Source organism: Elaeis guineensis, chromosome 7 (genome assembly GCF_000442705.2).
Source record: "Elaeis guineensis isolate ETL-2024a chromosome 7, EG11, whole genome shotgun sequence".
Classification (NCBI taxonomy): Eukaryota; Viridiplantae; Streptophyta; class Magnoliopsida; order Arecales; family Arecaceae; genus Elaeis; species Elaeis guineensis.
The window spans coordinates 100630604-100649783 of record NC_025999.2 but is presented as its reverse complement, the minus strand read 5'-3'; the positions used below and the strand labels follow the sequence as shown (position 1 = coordinate 100649783).

Genomic DNA, 19180 nt, shown 5'->3' with positions numbered 1-19180 from the left:
GGGGATCGGTGGTTTGGGGAGGATCGATGGAGAACGTGATCCCAAGTCATGATTTAAAAAAAAAAAATAAAAACATAGACACAACCATCTTGAATTCATGGGTTGAAGACACGAATTAAGTTGAATCCGTATCTTCAACGCACGAATTCAAACCTCAACATTCGTACATGCGGACCACATGGAGCCTCAACATTCGTGCATGTGGGCCATGTGGAGCACAGACTTCATGGGTTCAATCCATAAATTTTTCACGTAGACAGTGAATTCGTGGGTTGAACCCATGAATTTATCCGACGTGGCCTTTCCATGATAGTTTGGTAAATATTTTTTGAGCCATGATATTTTCAAAATATTTTTTTAAAAATATATTATTTAAAAAAAATCTTTGCATGCATAATTTTATGATGAGTTTATCTGCACATGTACGAGTGCGTTTCAGTTCATGCCACAGGAAAACCTTCTCTTTGCTGCCTTATATAGTTGCTGCCCTTAAACTTATAAGCTCATTGAAGGACGGCCTCCGAGCTCACAATTATATGATTGTTGGTTTGTGGCTTCCATGAATTTTTGTGCATAGGAAACGTTTGCTCCTATGTTAATTATCGTGCTCAATGAATTTGACTGGCAAAATTGTGTTGCATGTCATTGTGAGCATATGTAGTACTAACTGCAATTGTACCTGCTATATCGTAATTTTCACAAATAATTGCATACATCCATGTCGTTACTGAAGTTCCAGAATTGTTTTACATTTTTCCTTTTGTTGGAAACCTAGACTACTTGATTTACGGACGCAGATTTGTTGCTCTGTTGGGGTTAAAGAATGAACCAAACTCTATGCAGCCTTACAGACCCACTGCTGGGGTGGCCTTCAGAAGGAGAAGCTATAGGCTTAATAGATGAGGATCAATCTTGCTCCAGTTTACCAACTTTTATACGTTCCAGAACTTACAACCGAGGAAGCTTCCTACGATGGAAGCAAAAAGTTTTTTGTAGGTCGATTTGGCAAGCATATCTTTCATGTACTTATCGATAGAAGTCACGATATGTCAATAACAATGAGCAAATGTGGCCTTCGTCCTGCGATTCCTCTGAATTCCAAGGATAAAACGTTGTTAGTCAATTTCAAAAATGATTTGAATCAGTGTGTTAACTTGAATTATAGAGCAGAGCTTATGTCGCCTGAGGTCACATGCCATTTCTTTGCATGCGTAAATTTGAACATTGTATGCGGAAAGCATAATTTTTGTCAAATTTTCAGGCACAGAAAACATCAATGGAGACATAATTCCCACAGCACGCTGGGAATTGCATGCAGACCCAAAGCTGTTCGCTTTCCCAATGAGCCCGTTGTCTCTTTTGTCTCAACCTGCGTCGTCCAAATTTGCCTTTCAAGCAATCTGCTTCCTTAATTTTTGAATGCATGCATTGCAATCGATGGAACGATCCACCGTGTTGGAATCGCATGCACGTATCTCGATAAATCCTTAATTCTGACCAAGTACGCGTAAACTGGGTCAGACTCCCTGGAACGCTGGCATACGTGCAGGACCGCTTTCTTCGATGACGTGGAACGGTTGAGCGGCACCGAAGATCCAGTCTCCTTCCCCTATTATTCCTCGTTCTCAGACCCCAGTTTTAGAGAGACGAGGGAAAGAGCAATACTACAAGGAGACGGACGAGAAAAGAAGGAGAGGAAGAGATCGAGAATACGAAGAAGAAAAGAAGATGTCTTGGCAACCGTATATCGACGACCATCTGATGGGCGAGATCGAGGGCCACCATCTCACCTCCGCGGCGATTATCGGACACGATGGAAGCGTCTGGGCCAAGAGCGAGACGTTTCCAGAGGTGTATTTTTTTCCACGGCTCTTTCTTCTTTTCTGTCCCATCTCTGTTGGATTTTATTTTAATAATAAAAGAAACAAGTGTGTTAAGCCACATTATGCTCCTGGGCCGTTTCTTAATCTGATACCGATGGAAGGTTGTCTATGGTTATCATATTCTTATGATTTTCCGAACAATAGATTGTAGTTTTACGTGCAATGGTTTCGTTTGATTGATTCAACTTACTAAAAAAATTATACAATCGAATTTTTATGATGTTGTCTACTCTCTGTTCTGGTTTATTATTGGCCTTTGACGGGTTAAATTGACTTGTTCGTGTTTTCAGAATGAAATCAGATCGCTCAAAATCTATCTTTAACCGAATCTAAATATTGATTTAAATGGTAGAACGATGCTTTACGAATGTTCCAAAGGGATGTTTGGATTTTTCACGTACTCAGAGACAATTACAATATTTCACGGCCTTCAACTGTCATCCTAGCACTGGTTAAAATATGTCAATTTTATTTTTGAACACAAAGTGGAAGATATAATTTCTAATTTCTTATCAATCCTAGGATAATATGACTCTTTTACAAATCTTTTTCAAACCCGAGTTTATATATAATGTTTTCTAAGCAACTTTTTTGTCCTTGAATTGGCATTATTTTTTCTCATCTTAAGTATCTCGTTAATTGTGAATGCTGTTCTTCACAATAAATTCTTTATTGCATTCACTAACCGAGAGGGCCAGCACACTTTTCCTTTTATTTTCAGTTTAAGCCTGAAGAGATCAACAATATTATGAATGATTTTGCCGAACCGGGGTCCCTAGCCCCCACTGGCTTATTTCTTGGGTCAACGAAGTATATGGTAATTCAAGGGGAGCCTGGATCGGTTATCCGTGGCAAGAAGGTGATAATTTTCTGTATAATATATTTTTTTTCTGATTCTTATCTCCATGCTGAAATATATCTTTGTTTTTCTTAGCTTTGCTAGTTCTGAGGTTGGAAGAGTCTCTTCCACCTTACGGTTTATGGTGTACATGAAATTTGACAATTTACGAAGGAAATGAGGCATGTATTTTGAAGTTTTTTTTTTTTTTAAATGCCAGGGGTCAGGTGGCATTACTGTCAAGAAGACCAACCAGGCACTAATCTTTGGCATCTATGATGAGCCCATGACTCCAGGGCAATGCAACATGGTTGTTGAGAGAATGGGTGACTACCTCATTGACCAGGGCATGTAGTTTGCTATTGGGTGCGTTCTTCTTTCAGATGTCAGATCTCCGTTCTTTCTCCCACTGTTAGCTTCCATTTTCCATGGTTTCCATGGTCATGAACTAGCATTTGCCACTTTTGTGTCGAGGCAATAATTTTGTGAACAGAGAACAAGTTTGTTTTGATTATGTTCCTTATTCTTTGACATATGGTCCTCAGAAGGGTCCTTGGATCACATTTTTGAAAGTTTCAATGTAATTCCCATCAACAATCTATGTTGCATGTTATCCTTGGAGCTGTTCCCTGCCTCCTCTTTTCCTTCTTTTTCTTTCCTTTTTTTTTTTTAATTAAATGTTTTTCATTTACCTTGCGATTTGGATCTGATAACCTTTAGCTGCATTTTTCTTCTTCTGCACTCAAATCTAAAAAGCTTTGGAACTATTTTTAGTGATTTGTGTGAAATCAAATGATCAGTTGATTTGCTACTGAAAAAAACATATTGTCAGAAATTTTTCAGCCGACTTAATTTTCTGTTTTATCCATGACCGCTATTCCTACGGTTAAACCAGTTCTAATTGCCGACTGTTAGAAAATTTTACCCATCCTACATTAAAAACAGAATTCTGGAAGTCTTTCTTTAGAAGAAACTTACAGACCTAGATGGAACTCTCAAAGAAAGAAAAAACACAAAAAAATTAGTAACTAGTCATCATGTATATTGTACTTAAATCACTCATTAGTCAGATATACAAACGGCTGACGTGTTAATGTCGCCATTAGATACTTTCATCGCTTTGTTTTCGCATATCAGATTTTTTTTTTTTTTAACTGATTTTTTTTATTATTACAGGAAATGGCTTTGAGACCATCTAAAGTTAGGAATTCACTAACAGACCATTTTTCTTGTCAGTACTTAGTAGACATTAGAACTTAGTTATGCTACTGGAGATTGCCGAATCCAAAGACCATCCTTTTTTTAACAGCAAGATAAGTACTAGGGCAGATCACTCTCTGTGACAGAATAATTGAAACAGCCAAAATCCCACTCACTCCACCCCACACTTTTTAGGGGATTCATGATTAGTGGTTTGAAGGTATTCCCTTTAGATCTATTGTTCACCAGGTTATTTGGGTGCTTAGTTGGTCCTTTTCAACTACTTCCGAGTGGTAGGTCTTGGATTTAGATGGGCTAGGCAGAAAGAGCTCTGAGGTCCCCTTCTCTGAACAGGGAAAGAATGATCTTAGAGGTACACGATTTTCTAATCATATTGCTCGTCCTCAAAGCAACTGGTGATGTCTCTTCTTTATCTACAAGGAGAATATTGTGATCTGGTCAAGGCATGCCTATGACCCGCACTCGTTAAAATAAAAGCGATGCTACTGGGAGCCAAATGTGGGGTTTCAAGTGCCACACTAGAGGCACACCACTGCTGTCCTTTCCCTGGTGGCCAGCCCAACTTCAAAAGAAATTTGCATAGATAAGGGACTAGTGTGATGCAAAAGAAAAAGGACTTGGATACACGGCAATACTTCATGTAAATAGGCATGAGCTGCAAACAAATCCAACACTCCTGAAAAAGCCAATTTTAGCACCAATTCTAGTGCATGCCTATAGTTAAAAAAAATAAAAACATAAATGTACTCTATTTTTAGAAAAGGGGAGTGTTTGGTAATGTAATAATAAGCAAGACATGTTAAACAAAAGCAAAAATGAAAGAAAATAATGAAGCTCATGTACATTTGTAGAATATTCCATGTGAATAAGTTTGGATTTTCTGCGGTACGTGTGACTTATACCATAGCGAGCAGTATAATTCTGAATGGCAACCACTACATCCGATCATGAAAATAGACGGCTACCAAACGAAGCTGATATTCCATGCCATAAACGTCATAATTTTGTTACATTTTTAATGGCCATGATCTGTTGAGATGGCAGCCATCCAGGATCATTCGAGTAGCAGGAGGTTGCCGTAGGTGTGCGCGTTCCCGCCACAGAAAGCGATGGCTGGCTCCGGGTCCTTCTTATTGAGTTTTTTTTTTTAAATATCTATGATATTTATTTTTTTAGTTAAATATTTATATCCGTTTTCGGCGTTTGATTGAACGCTGGTATGCCGCTCGGCCTTATAAAAGGACCCGACACCGCCGACGAGAGTCCATCGGCAAGAGATTACAAAGAAAAGAGAAGGACAGCAAGAGATCCAACGGCAAGGAAGAACGCGGAAGAGGAGGAGGAGGAGAAGATGTCGTGGCAAAACTACGTCGACGATCATCTGATGTGCGAGATCGAAGGCAATCGGCTGTCGGCCGCCGCCATTGTCGGCCACGATGGCTTTGTCTGGGCGCAGAGCGACACCTTTCCCCAGGTATCTATGCCTCGATTCCAACCAACTCTTACTTTCTTATATTGGGTTTGACTCGAATCGCCTCCCTTCCCCAATCCCCGTTCTTGACTCGTTTGAATTTTTCATTTTTCCTTCTTTTAATCGTGTCTTGATCAGATCTGATGTGCTGATTTCAATGATGTTATTTATTTATTTATCTTTCTTGGTGGAGTTTGGTGAAGAAGGGGGAGATGGTTCTTGATCTGAGTCGGTGGAATTTGACCCACTGTGCGTGGTATGAGATCGTGGTCATCTGTCATCTTCTTCTTGATGTGATATTTATTATTTTGGTTTCATCCTAGAGTGTCATAGAATACTTACGAGTTTCTTGGTATGCTTGATCTTTGACTCGATGGGATGGAAAGCTTCAAGAAATTATCTTTTGCTGTCTCTTGAACGGCTGCTTATTTTTCTTGTGAGATGTGTTATAGCAGGGGTCAGGATTGAATGATCACTTATTTTTTGCTAAAATAGTCACATTGTTGTAGACGTTATATTCAATTTCAGGTTTATTTGTTGTTGTCCTTTTTTTTATTTTTTTAGGTCGCTGCATTAACCATCATCATAATCATCAGGTCTTTTTAGGCCAATAACGGATCTTGGAGAATCTTTCATGGTGGTGTCTGTTAGTATATTATTATAACTTTCATATTTCTAAAGTTGTCTGGATACTTGATTTTAGTGAGAAATTTTAATATTAGTTACTGCTAGTAAATTTTACTTTGCTTGCCTCACTTATTTCGCAATTATAATGCTGGAATGCTGAATGTGGTTGTACTTAAATTGGAAGTTCCATATTGCGTTAGAAGTCTATTTGCGTGAGCAGGGTCTTCCTTTTTTGTTTCCTTGAATGCTGTTATTCAGAATATTTGTAACATTGATGTTTACTAATGTGATACAATAAAATTTGTCAAATAATATCTGGTTGCTGCATAGTCGATGTTTTTCATTTGCAGCTTTTCTTAGAGATATTGGAATGCAGGTTGTTTATTTAGTCCACCAGGTAGCATGTGCATATTCTTTCTTGTACATTTGTTGTCATCAGCTGGGGGATTTTGAACATCCCGTCATTTTTTATTTTTATTTTTATTTTTATTTTTTTTGTTGGATGAATGCCATAAGTGGAATAAAATAGAATGGTCTCAAGGGCTTTCATGTTCTATCATGTTCTTACTCCCATTCAGCTTAGATTTCATGCAATACAAGGATTGTTTAATTAGTCAATAATGTAAATGTGTTAATTAACAAGGGAAGAGAAGGCATTTACAACAAACACCTTTTATTTGGACTGCAACTTCAACTTAAGTACCAGTGTACCACTTGTTTGTTTTTAGAGAGTGTTTAAGTTTTTTTTTTTTAATTATTTTTTTTAAAGCTTGTTGATTAACAATTTAAATTTTGAATTAGCTTGGAACTTCAATGATTTCAATTTGCACATATAATTAACCTGTAGAAGGGGAGGCTTATTCCATTTGATAAGAAGCTAGCCGACAAAAGACCTAATATAAAAGAGTTCATGTTATAAAATAGCCCATGGAATTTTATGAGAAATAGAACCTGGCCCCTCTTTTTTTCTTATGAAATGATTATTCAAAGAAAATCGGGTTTATAACCAATAAGAAGATGATATGCAGGCAATAAGATGATTTGTTCATGCACAAATTTTAGTTTTCAGGGTTCTGTTATATGTGTAGTTGTCTTTCTTGTTTCTTACAAGTTCTATTATTTCTCTATGGTGCAGTTCAAGCCTGAAGAGATCGTTGCCATTATGAATGACTTTAATGAACCTGGATCCCTTGCCCAACTGGTTTATACCTTGGTGGTACAAAGTACATGGTGATCCAGGGTGAGCCAGGATTTGTTATTCGAGGGAAGAAGGTTAGACTTCATGTGCTTTATAGCTGCAAAATACATTTGCATTTTGTCTAGTGACGCTAATGAGCTGGGATATTTGTCTGGATTTTTTTTTAAAGTCATTTATAGTTGTGGCATTTGAAGGTTTATGATATATATAGAAATTCACATGTACTGCTGCTCAAGCAATGTGTTAGTGGAGCTGATCTTAGATGGGTTAATTGCATCATAGAAATCATGTTTTAAGATTAATCCAATCTTTTTCTTCAGTTAGTCAAGAAACATCAGATACCTCATGCGTGAAATACTCTCTGTTGATGATCTTTAACTCATTAGTTGATCTGTTTTTGTAAGGTGTAATTTTTATGGTATTTTACCCTTTGATTTGACTAACAAAGAATAAACTCATGGTTTTAAAACATGTGAAAAATATCGAGATATTATACATCTAGATGAACTGCTCATAGTTTTATGATTGGAACCCATAATATGAAGAACAAAAATAAGGACTGAAACCTAGGCTACCTGACTACTGGAGATGCACACCTAGTGTGAAGAATTTCCAGCCTATATTCCTGTTCTCATTTGAGTGATAGTGAAGCAGTAGAGACATTAGTGGAAATACAACGTATGCAGGTATAGCATGGCGACTCTATGGGGGGTTAGAAAACATGAAGTCTAGGAAGGTTGGGATTCATGTTAATGGATCAGAAATGCTGTACTACTAAAATAATGATCCACCTCCTTATGAGCCAATAATTTGTTCCAATCAGCTATCTTATGATCTAGTTGTGAGCACACATTAAATGATATGGTGCCATTAGCATCTGTTTTTGAGTAATAATTATTAAAATTTTTATGCATGATGAAAATCAGTAACAAAACAAGTGTGTAGAGGTGCTCGAACTGTGAAATTATGGTTGAAGGCCAAATGCAGAGATGACATGTATGTCATCACAATGTCGTTAGGAAATTGAAGAGCCAGAAGTATACAATCATCAAGAATATAGGCAGTAGCAGTCCCATATTGTGAAATACTGAAACCTAGGGGTCATGTAGAAACATCTTAGCTCGAGAAATTGATATGTTGGAGGTAGAATTGATTGTAAGGACAATTCTGAGCTACACCTTGCATAAAGAAGCTTTTTATTTTTTGGTAAGATGGAGTACTCATACAACTCTAGTATGAATGCAGCTAAAATGATCAGAAAGAAGAGTATTACGGAATGCCAAAAGTAGGTCTTCCATAGTAGTCCACACGATCCTCTGGTGTGCTTCGCAACATAAGAGGCCACTCAGTCTGTAGCACTATTGGTCTCACGATAAACATGGTGATTGTCAATGGAAGAGCAGCTCCCCACCAAGTGTCATGTCCTGAAGGAGTGGGTGGACCACTGCCTCCTTCAATTGCTCCTGCAACCAACTGATCACCATGGCCGAGTCTCCCTCGATCACCAATCTCTCTGCTCCCAACCTCAACCTAGCAAAGTTAATGCTTGCCTAGGCCACCTGTGGCTCCACTGTCGGAATAGTGCTATGAAGGAGGTGACACCCTCTTCCACTAAAAATTTGGAACCAAGATCGTAAGTCACGAATCCAATGCCTCCCGTACTCCCCCTCATGCTACCATCAAAATTGATCTTAAGATAACTCTAGGTGAGGGCTCCCATGTGATAAATACCATATGGATTGCTATCTATGTAGTCAGAGAGTCCTAGGTGTCCCAAGTAGCCAAGGCCAAATTAGTCGATGAGCAATGCATGACCTCAGTGGCCTGTACTATCGTCCTCTCTAGAGTGAGTCTTGCCAGTTGCCAACTTGCCTCAAAGATGCCCCTTTTCCTGGCTAGCCAGATGTGATAAACAACATAAGTAGCTCTGATGCCAAGAGCCTTAGATGAATCGGACTCCATGCTGCTTCGAAGAACCTCCAAGAAAGCCTGAACTAGCTTTGCATGGTTGGCGGTTGTTGAGAAGAGCCTTGTCATCCTCTACACCTGTTGAGCTCTAGGAAGAGAAAGAGGACGTGATCCACAGTTTCCTTCGTACCACAACTTGGGCATGTCATCGGGAGATCCATATCTTTGGCTTGCAAAATGCTCTGGTTGAAAGACAGCACTATGCCACCTTCCAAAAGAATAAGCTAACTCTCGAATGAATATGAAGCCTCCAAATCCAAGCTCCATCCAATCTCCTCACTGAATTCCCTTTATACACTTCACGCAAGTTCCTGATTACCACTCTCGATATACAGGCCGGCTCCCACACACTCACATCCAGGCCAGCATACATAGGAACCACAATGGACAACACCCTCTCTACCAAGGTAGCTCCAAAATGATGAGACACCAAATCAACATTCCATCTTGGCCCCTCAGGCTGGAATACATCATAAATACACATTGAGTCCACAGTCTCCATACTCATGAAGATGGGTCATTTTTACTGAAAGGCATTGCAGTAATCAATGGATCCAAATGACGTTGATCATTTGCCCATCACCTACAAGCCATCTGACTCGAGCAAGCACCACATGAGCTCAAGAGGATATCTCCTTCCATATGAAAGAACTCCGAGTAGGTCGGATACAAGTGTCGATGGTCCACGAGCCATATCTGGCCCTCATCATTACCCTTCAAATGCAGTGTGCCTATAGCACAAAGCATGCAGCATGTCTGGCAATCAAAGTCTCGTGTGTCACCACAAAAGATTGAATACCCAGCCCCCTATCCTTGATTGGCTAACAGACCACATCCCAGGCTAGAAGGTGAACACCACCCCACCCTAATGAGACCCCTACAAAAAGCTCCTGAACTGCTGCTTAAGCTTCATCAGCATGGTCTTCAATGGGATAGTGTTTGACATCATATACACTGGAATCAAGCAAGCACCGATCTAATCAGGTGATTCTACCCATCATGAAAGGGCATCTGACTTGCCAACCCTCCAACCACCCATAGATCCACTCCTCCATCCTAGAACACTCCTCCATCACATATACCAACTCATAAAGAAGCTTTTGAGTTGGTATATGGGATCCAGTTTATCAAAATACTGGTAAAAGGTTAAATTCTTGTCTAATATCAAATTTTAATATTATATGTTTTGAACTTGAAACTTAGTAAGATTTTAAAGAATATAAAGTGTTAACATGATAAACTTTTCATCATACCAATGAAAGAACACCATTTGTTCTAGACTCCATTCTACTTCCTAAAAAAAAAATTAAATTAGATACCTCCAGTGATATGGAACCCATAAAAAAAAAGGAGAAGAAAGTAAACAAAGCAAGGTTTTGACAACCATATGGCTGTTGTCACGTAATGCATGCCCAACAAAATTGTCAAAGTTTTTCTCTTAGAAAAATTTACCCTAATCTTGAAAAATTGATTCCTCTTTTTATGTTCCTAAGTGAGTTGGGGCTTCCTGCAGATTACTGGAGTTTCTGTGAACATTTAAGCAGAACACCTTCCATCTGCTTGTATGATAACAATAGGTCACTACAATGTCAACAGGAAGCTATTCTATCTATGGTCCACCAATATAGATCTACAATGGAGCATAGACTAAACATTTGCCAAATTAGCTTGTGAACCACCTTATTAACTCACAGATATAATTATGTTGCAGGCAGCATAAAAATATCTTGTGCAAGAGCAAGAAAAGAAAAATGCACTTTAGCACACATTTTGAAGTTTTTATTGTGCCATATGCTTGCTGTTACTGATCTAGCCTCTCTTTTATGACCTATTCAATCTAGAACTCTATCTCCATCTTGGCTCCGTAAATGTGATGCATGTAGATTGTTGATTTTAGCTTTTATTGCAGTTATTAGGCCTTCAATTTCAGTTTTAATGCTCTTTTATTTGTACAGTGGACATTAGATGATCTAGTTTTTCGGTTTGAGGGCTTATGTCATTCATAAAAATCAATGTGGGCTTGTAAGGTAGTGCTGGCCTATAGAGAAAAAGAGGGAGAGGGAAACAGAGAGGAAGGTATGCCTCCTTTTCTCTGTTTTTGGTGTCTTAACACCCTCTTCCACCTGTGCCTCCCTTGTCTCCCTAATAATCTCTTGGGCTGGTTACCTCTTTGTGTACCTTTGAGACTAATTTTGTGTCTTGGTTTCTTTTGAAATAAAAAGATTTTTTTTTTCCTCTTGTATTCACTCCACGTCTCCACCGCCCCCTCCAAAAAAAAAAAAAGAAAAAAACCTATAAATCTTTTTCCAATGCTCACCCTTTTAATTTCTTTTTCCTCTTTCTTAAAGGGGTCTTGCCATCATTCACCACAATAAACAGTTTCATATCAAACTGTAACTTTAAATCAGCCAGGGAAAACAATCCAGTCAACTAGGAGGCTGCATCATCTTTTTATACTATTAAGCTGAAATTCCTGGGATAAGTGTTTCTGCCGGAAATGCTACAATTTGCTTAGCACCAATTTTTTTTCCAAAAATACCCTCTGTGCCTCTCTCAGGCCCAGATCTTGTGTTGAACTCCGTGATGAAGGTGTCAAGAAGAGGCAGTCTGGATTTGAGTATCTCCATTGATGCACATGGGATGTTGCAAATTCTCATAATGCATATGATGGAGGGATACTGGTGAACTTGACAAATCGTGGACGAATGGGTCATCTTACTGCCATTCCACTAACAAATGATCATGACAATGCAGATTGCTTTTTTTAACATTTAAGTTCTGCAAATGTTGTTCTTGGGTAAAATCTTTATATCTTTTTTAAATTTTTCCTTGGTCCTAGATGTTTCTCCTTTGGAAGCTAAAATTCTGCCATAGATATCATCTTCATTTTTTTTTTGTTGGATTTTATCTGGAGTTTTACATGAACCCTGCATCTTCTTCAGTATTGACACTACTTTGTCCAACCATTTTCCTATATTATCCAATTTCTTGATCAGTGGTTACATCTCGTCAGTTTACAACAATTGACCTTGTAATGCAAATCAATAACCTAAGATTCTGGCAAGGTTCTAAAAAGCAGCTGATGAGATTAATTATTGAAATGTTAGGGCACACAATTTGGATCAAAATGGTTTCAAACAATCTGCATCTCATCGTTGGGTTGAAGTGGTTGGGATTTTATAGATCCGTTCTATGGATCAATCCTTTGAATCATATGACCCATCCATCTTGTTCTTTCATATTAAATAATGTGATAGTCAATTTTCTATCATTCATTTGACAATATTGCTTTTAGAATTACTTATTTGTTAGTATTATGCCTTGACTGTACAAAATTAACAAGTCCCTTAGGGTCTTTGATTGACAAAAAAATTATTGGAAAAAGAAAAAGCTTCAGAGCTCGTGGAATTGAAGGCAAGGGACTTTTTTTTCCCACCATCGGTTAATATCTAGTTCTTTTTTTCTTCTTTTCCCCTTATGATATCCTACCTAAGATCAATTTACAAGTATGCTAATAAAGCAGCCTGACTACCACATGCTAGCAACATGACTTGGCTTGCACTGTTTCTGTTGACAGTCTTGGTCTATGGTGGTGCTTAGCAGACTGCCATGTGGCTTGGCTGTATATGGGGACCATGTTTGCCCGATATGGTGCAGTCATCAGACTGCATCCACACATGAGGTTACATAGATCACATGTTAGAATAAATCTTTCAGATCATGATTCACATTTGTTTGCTTGTGAACGTAGATAGACATCACAAGTCCATATTTTGTTGGGAAGCATCTTGTTTCTTTGTCACAAAAGTGTTTTTTTCTTTTGGTGAGATCATATCTATAAGTGATTCAAAGTGCAATATATGATCGGATTTGAATCAAAGAGGGCTTGAAAGAAATTCAGACATATGGAAGGTAAAGTAGTAGGAGTGTCGTATCACCTAACTGAAATATGATCATTTTCATTGATTTCTGCAAGAACGTGCATGAAGCCATGGGCAAGTCATTCTTCCTTTAACAAGAGGAGAAATCAAACTGTCTTTTACTGGTTAGAGTGGAACTCCCATTTTTCTTCTTTTTGCATAAAGAACTAATATTATCAAGGTCTTTAATGATGCAGGAAGGAATTAAATTTATGTTCAGGCAGCCAAATCACTGTTGTCCTTAGTGGGGATCCAACCAAACTACCAAATCATCGGAGATCTTATGATAAACTGAAAAGTGAACCGTAATATTCCTTCCAAGTAGTTGCACCAAGCAGTGGCGTAGCCAGGATTTTCACTCTGGGGGTTCAATATATAAATTACCATGGGGGTTCCATATATAAATTAAAATAAATAAATAAATAAATAAAAACTTTATAACATTACATTAATTGAAAGTAAGAGAGAAAGAAAAGAGGAAAAAAAGTGAGAGAAAGAAAACGAACTTGGGACGTGGGGATGGAAGGTGGGGTTCAAACCACTAAGCTAACTAAGATTTTTTATTTTATGGGGGTTTAAAAGTATATATATATATATATACAAAATTTTTTGGATAATATTTACATACCCCTAAGGGTATTACACCAAAACTTGGGGGTTCAATTGAACCCCCAAGTCAAAACGGGCTCCGCCCCTGGCACCAAGGCTGTTTTTGAAATCTGTCGGGTTTTGACTTGCACCAAATCACCTTGACCATTTTGTGTCTTTTAATTGCAATGGGCCTCTGCTCACTGTTCTAGTTGGTCTAATTTCGCTCTTCATCAACACAGACCATGAATAGAGCCAAATTTGCTTCTCTTCCCCATTAGTAACTTCAGTTTTATTCCTATAAGGCTCCAGAATAAAACAATTCACTGTAAAGAAGACTGCATAAAATGAAATCATATTTAGCTTCCCATCCAATATCAATGAAATCGTATTCAATCCGCTGTCCAATTTTAAATTACACAGTTCTTGCTGTTGAAGCTCCATATGCCCAAGGCAATTATAATATATGACTAAGAGATAGAGGGCATGAAAGCAGAAAAGGGGGCTGAACTAATGACCTCGCCGATATGGCAACAATCTGTCAGCCCGTGCTTTCAGGTAGCTTTTTCTTTATAAGCATACATGTGTGAAGTGTCCATATGTATCTACATAAGGAGAGTTATGGAGCAACAAGCAGAATTGCTTTTAGACAAAATGCATAATGAAGAGCAAGCTGCCATAGCTTGGGTTTAAGCTTTTTGCTCAACAGCGATGATGATAACACAATACTCTTAGTCACATATACTTTAGAAAACAAACATTGAAAGCTTAAAATTAGGCAAACAAATATAATGCAAAAACCATTTGAGAGTGGTAAGTATGACAATGCAAACATATGCATTGGTAGCAGGAGGCAAGTTCCAAAAACAAAAAAAAAAAATCAACTCCCTAGACCTGGAGCAACTGGAATCTGGCAACACAAAGCTAGTCCAGATCAAATGCCAAGGTAATTTACAAAGTCATGTTACGGTGATTTGATAAGAGGGTGAAGGGGCCAATCACAAGCAACAGAACTCCTAGAGCTAATTTGGTTGGATGGAGAGTGCTATAAGCCAACTAACATGTCACATATAAACTTGTTTTTGCTCTAATATTTTGTCACCCTGCAATTTCCTACTTTTTGGAATAATTTAGATCCTTCAAAAAATTTATTATTAGGAAAAATTTTATGGACTCGTATTTCCCTACTTGTCTATGACTGCCTTGTTTCAACTCTGCACTTTCATTTGTTTCTGTTTATTCTCATTCCTTTAGCGTTTGTATTTTTATAGCTAGTTTAGTTGATGTGGTTGTTTTTGGTTCACTTCTCCATGGAGTTCTAATTCTGATCTATTTTTTCCACCGATTGCTTCTTGGAATCTGGCTTAACGATGATACCATAGATTATGTCAATATAGTACTTTCCTTATTGGCTGGCTTAACAGCTGCTTTCACATCTATGTTCAAACTTGGTTATCTAGAAGGCCATCTAGGAAGCCGCATTTGAGTCCATAAATGTGAATGTAACTTGGTGACCCACCTTGGTGGTCCTATATGGTTCCCATATGCCACCTATTTGCATGGAGGGCTGCTCGTTGTCTATATAAGTCCAAGCAGCCGCAAATGTTGTCTTAGTGCATATGGATTTTGATAATGATGGATCATTTCTGATAATTTATTTCTAGAAAATAATTGATTTTTGAATCTTTATCAAGATTAGTACTATATGTTTTGTTTTTGTCTAGGTACTTGATCTAAATTATAAGCTATACAGTAGCTTAGACCTTGATAGTTCATATTGGATAGACTTGTTTATTGTATTGGTGCTTGATTGTTCATTATTTTTTTCATTTAATATGTCATACCATACTAAATAGGTTATCAAACGAGGTGATAGTCTAATTAATTTTCATGTTTTCTTCTTAAATGTTGATTATTCATTATTTGCTTTGTGCTTATTCTTCTTTTCTTATAAATATTATTTATTTTTTGATATTTCTATAATGCCAACTGCATATATTTCTGCATAATGCATGTGCACTATGTTGCACCTCGGCCAATGCATATCATGCCTGCATTTTTGAGCTTTGCCTCACTAATTTTGATCAATGCAACCTGCTTTTCACCTGGTCACAAATTGTAAAGCTTCCATAATACCTGGTGGGTTTAGCCACCTTCTGTGCAAACTAACATCAACATTGCCCATTGCCCTTTCCAGCAGACAAGCACCTTTTTTTTTTCATCTTGAAAAACTAATCAACCATGACAGAGTAAAGAAAACAAGAGTGATTCTCCATTACAAGCTCCTTGCACCTTGATTTACTTGTCTGTGTGAAAATTAACAAACCGACTTTGACTAAACTGAAAGAGCATTCTTGTTCATGTGTATGGTACACACACACACACACACACACACGTTTGGTAGCACAGAGATATCGGTGAGTATATTTGAGTGCTTGTTCCTTAAAATTGGATGTCGAATGCTGCTTGTTTTGAACATTAATTTCTTTGCTTGTAATTATTCATGATGGAGCATGTTTTATCTAGTCATATATAAATTGCTTGACTTGCATTGAAGCATTTGAAAATGCTACATTTTTCTGTTAATAGCCACGTTTATTTTGTGAGAAAAATATCATTGCAGCCCTTTATCACCCACCTACGTGCATAAAAGCCGGTGAGATGCTAAACATGTTTGTCATATGTCATAAGGCAATGACCAGACTTGAAATGGGTTTTTGTGGCAGATAAGCAGATCGTGCATTTCACTTGATTCTCACTTTCTGAAAAGTGAAAAGTGGATATGTGATTTCATTGGCGGCATTGGCGGATGCAAGTAGAAACATGTGGAGTCAACTGACCCCACAAAAAAAATTGATTCCATATATATATATATATATAAACACAGACACTAGACTACAAGTAGGGAAAGCTATATTGACTAGTGAAAAAAGTCGGAATTGACTCCACAATATTAGGCTATATATATATATATATATATATATATATATATATATATATATATATATATATATATATTAGTAGGAAAAGCTAAAATTGACCCCACTAATTTTATGAATTGACTCCATATCTCATATAAAATTTTAAAAAAATAAAAGATAAAAAAGATCACATCAAAAGAGTAATTATGACTTATATTCTTTTTTTAATGACTCACATGTCCTATCCTTTTTTTTCTCTCCTTCTCTCACACCAGTTTGACATCTCTCCCTCTCTCTCCATCTTTCTCTTTTTTTATTAATTATTTTTTTGTTTATCTTTTAATAGCCCACCCTAACCCTATCCATCCATCTTTTATATTTAAATTCTACATCAATTTATTTTTTGTACCCTAATAGGACTACATCAAAAGATAAAAAGAGTAATTATAACATACATTCTCTCTTTAATGACAAACATATCCCACCTCTCTCTCCCTCTCTCATGCCTCTTTGACCTCTTCTCTTCTCACTCTCATTCTTTCTCTTTCTTTATTCATTACTTCAATATTTATCTTTTAATGCCCCATCCCAATCCCATGGTCCCATCCATCCACCCTTTACATTACATAAATTTATTTTTTATATCACAATTAATCCAAATGCAATAGAAAATTATACATTCTTTTTATCTCTCTTGTCAATCTGAATTAGATATATTTCTTTTAGCTTCTTTTTTTTTTGTAACATTCTTTTAGTTTTTTCTGTCTTGTCCTTTTTCCCACTCTTATCAAATATATATGATTAGAATAATTTTTAGTTAGCCATTATAATTTTAATATTTAATAATATCTACGATTTTGTTACGGTGTGCCTTTATAATATTATATTATAAAAGATATTTAAGATATTACATATTATCATTTTTTATATATTTTATTATTTTTTAAAAAATAATATTTTATTATTATTTCTTTATCCTCTCTTCTTTCTTTCTCTATAGCTTCTCCACTTCTTTTATTATATTGATTCCACAAAGAAAAGTTTTTGGATCCGCCACTGATTGGCGGCAAATTAGGGCTGCCACATTCCTTTTCAAGCTTGTGTAGACTTTTCTCATGGAGTAGGATTCCAATTACTGCAGTTCAGTTTCAGTGTAAATTGGTTTACCATATCCATGAAAAGCTAAGAACTTTCTGGCCATTTTTTCCTTTGTGTGCTTTCACATGCACTTAAACACATGGAGACAGAGATAGTTTGTATTGATATTCTTTGGATTGTTTAATTGGCGTTTGACTTTTTCCTCCTAAAAATATATATATATATATATATATATATATATATATATATATATATATATATATATATCTTTTAGGGACCTGGTGGTGTGACTATCAAGAAAACCAATCAGGCTTTGATCATTGGTATATATGATGAGCCACTGACTCCTGGGCTGTGCAACATGATCGTTGAGAGGCTTGGCGATTATCTTGTTGATCAGGGTTTCTGAATTTGGTATATGGTTTTTGGAACTTATTTTATTTTGTTTGTTCTGAATCTTTGACATGAGCTTGCATCTACCTGGTGTTGAACCAACGAATAATCAGCTTGATATCTAGTGTGATATTTGTGGGAAAATCTGTTTGTCAGTTCATGTGCTTTTGGGACAGTTGTGGGAAAATCTGGTTCAGTCCATATGTTGGCATGGTCTCTATCTTAAAATTTCATGTCTGTAACTTTTATGTGCTGGGGATTATTACATCTCCCGGAATAGTGATACCTCTCCATAAGAAAATCTTCGAAGGCTTAAAGAGTGTAGAAAATTCTGAATCATATGTGCATGTTTGTTTTTTGCTTCTATACTTGATGCTGGAATTAGTGGATGCTATGCTAATCTTCTTTGTGCCATTGTGCCTCACCTTCAGTAATTTTAAGCAATCAAAACTATGTTGCAGGAAAAAAAAATGTCAAGTAAATTTAGTGCCTTGCTCTTGAATGTTCCAAAAATTGCTTAATATTGAATAGTATAAAGCACTGCTTTGTTGTGATGTATGATGTATCTTGCGTGTTCTTGTACATGCGAATGTTGGATCATACTTCTTTAAGAAGAGCTTGGTGGCTTGACATTTTAAGTTATTGAAATAATAGCAGTTTCAACGTTTTGTTCTAATAAATGTTTAACAAAGTTATCGGCGTATTCCTATGGTTGGAGTAGATGATGAATGATCCTACTTTCAACGTGCAGGAACGCAAGTTCAATGTATTTTTGTTCTTTTGTCCAAGGAAACGTTACAGTGGCCGGTCACAACTAAGGTATTCAGTTAATACCAAATGACCCACAGGATGGTTGCTCTGTCATTTGCTTGCCGGCCGCTGGGGTGCCTGTAGCCGCTGCGAAACAACCCCCACCCCCCTCCCCCACAAAGGAAGTGGGGAAGAAAAACCTGGGATGACATCAGTATCCTATCAGGAAGGGCTCTAACTTTACCTGCAACTGCCCCACTTCGACTTAGGCTGGAGCTTAAGCTCCTTGCATACCGAGTTAAGC

The 19180-nt window shown here is 37.1% G+C and overlaps 2 protein-coding genes across 2 annotated transcripts; both read left to right on the top strand.

Moving 5' to 3' along the window:
• The first annotated feature begins 1628 nt into the window (after positions 1 to 1628).
• LOC105048025 (profilin) lies at positions 1629 to 3344 on the top strand. The gene is made up of 3 exons (XM_010927214.4): positions 1629 to 1851; positions 2605 to 2742; positions 2942 to 3344. The coding sequence occupies exons 1-3, from the start codon at positions 1729 to 1731 to the stop codon at positions 3074 to 3076; spliced, it is 396 nt and encodes a 131-aa protein (XP_010925516.1). The 5' UTR covers positions 1629 to 1728; the 3' UTR covers positions 3077 to 3344.
• Positions 3345 to 5128: 1784 nt separating this feature from the next.
• LOC105048026 (profilin-1) lies at positions 5129 to 18465 on the top strand. Its single transcript, XM_010927215.4, is given in 4 exon segments — positions 5129 to 5416; positions 7176 to 7230; positions 7233 to 7312; positions 18008 to 18465. Coding segments are annotated over 4 exon segments (525 nt in total). The 5' UTR covers positions 5129 to 5161; the 3' UTR covers positions 18143 to 18465.
• Positions 18466 to 19180: the final 715 nt, after the last annotated feature.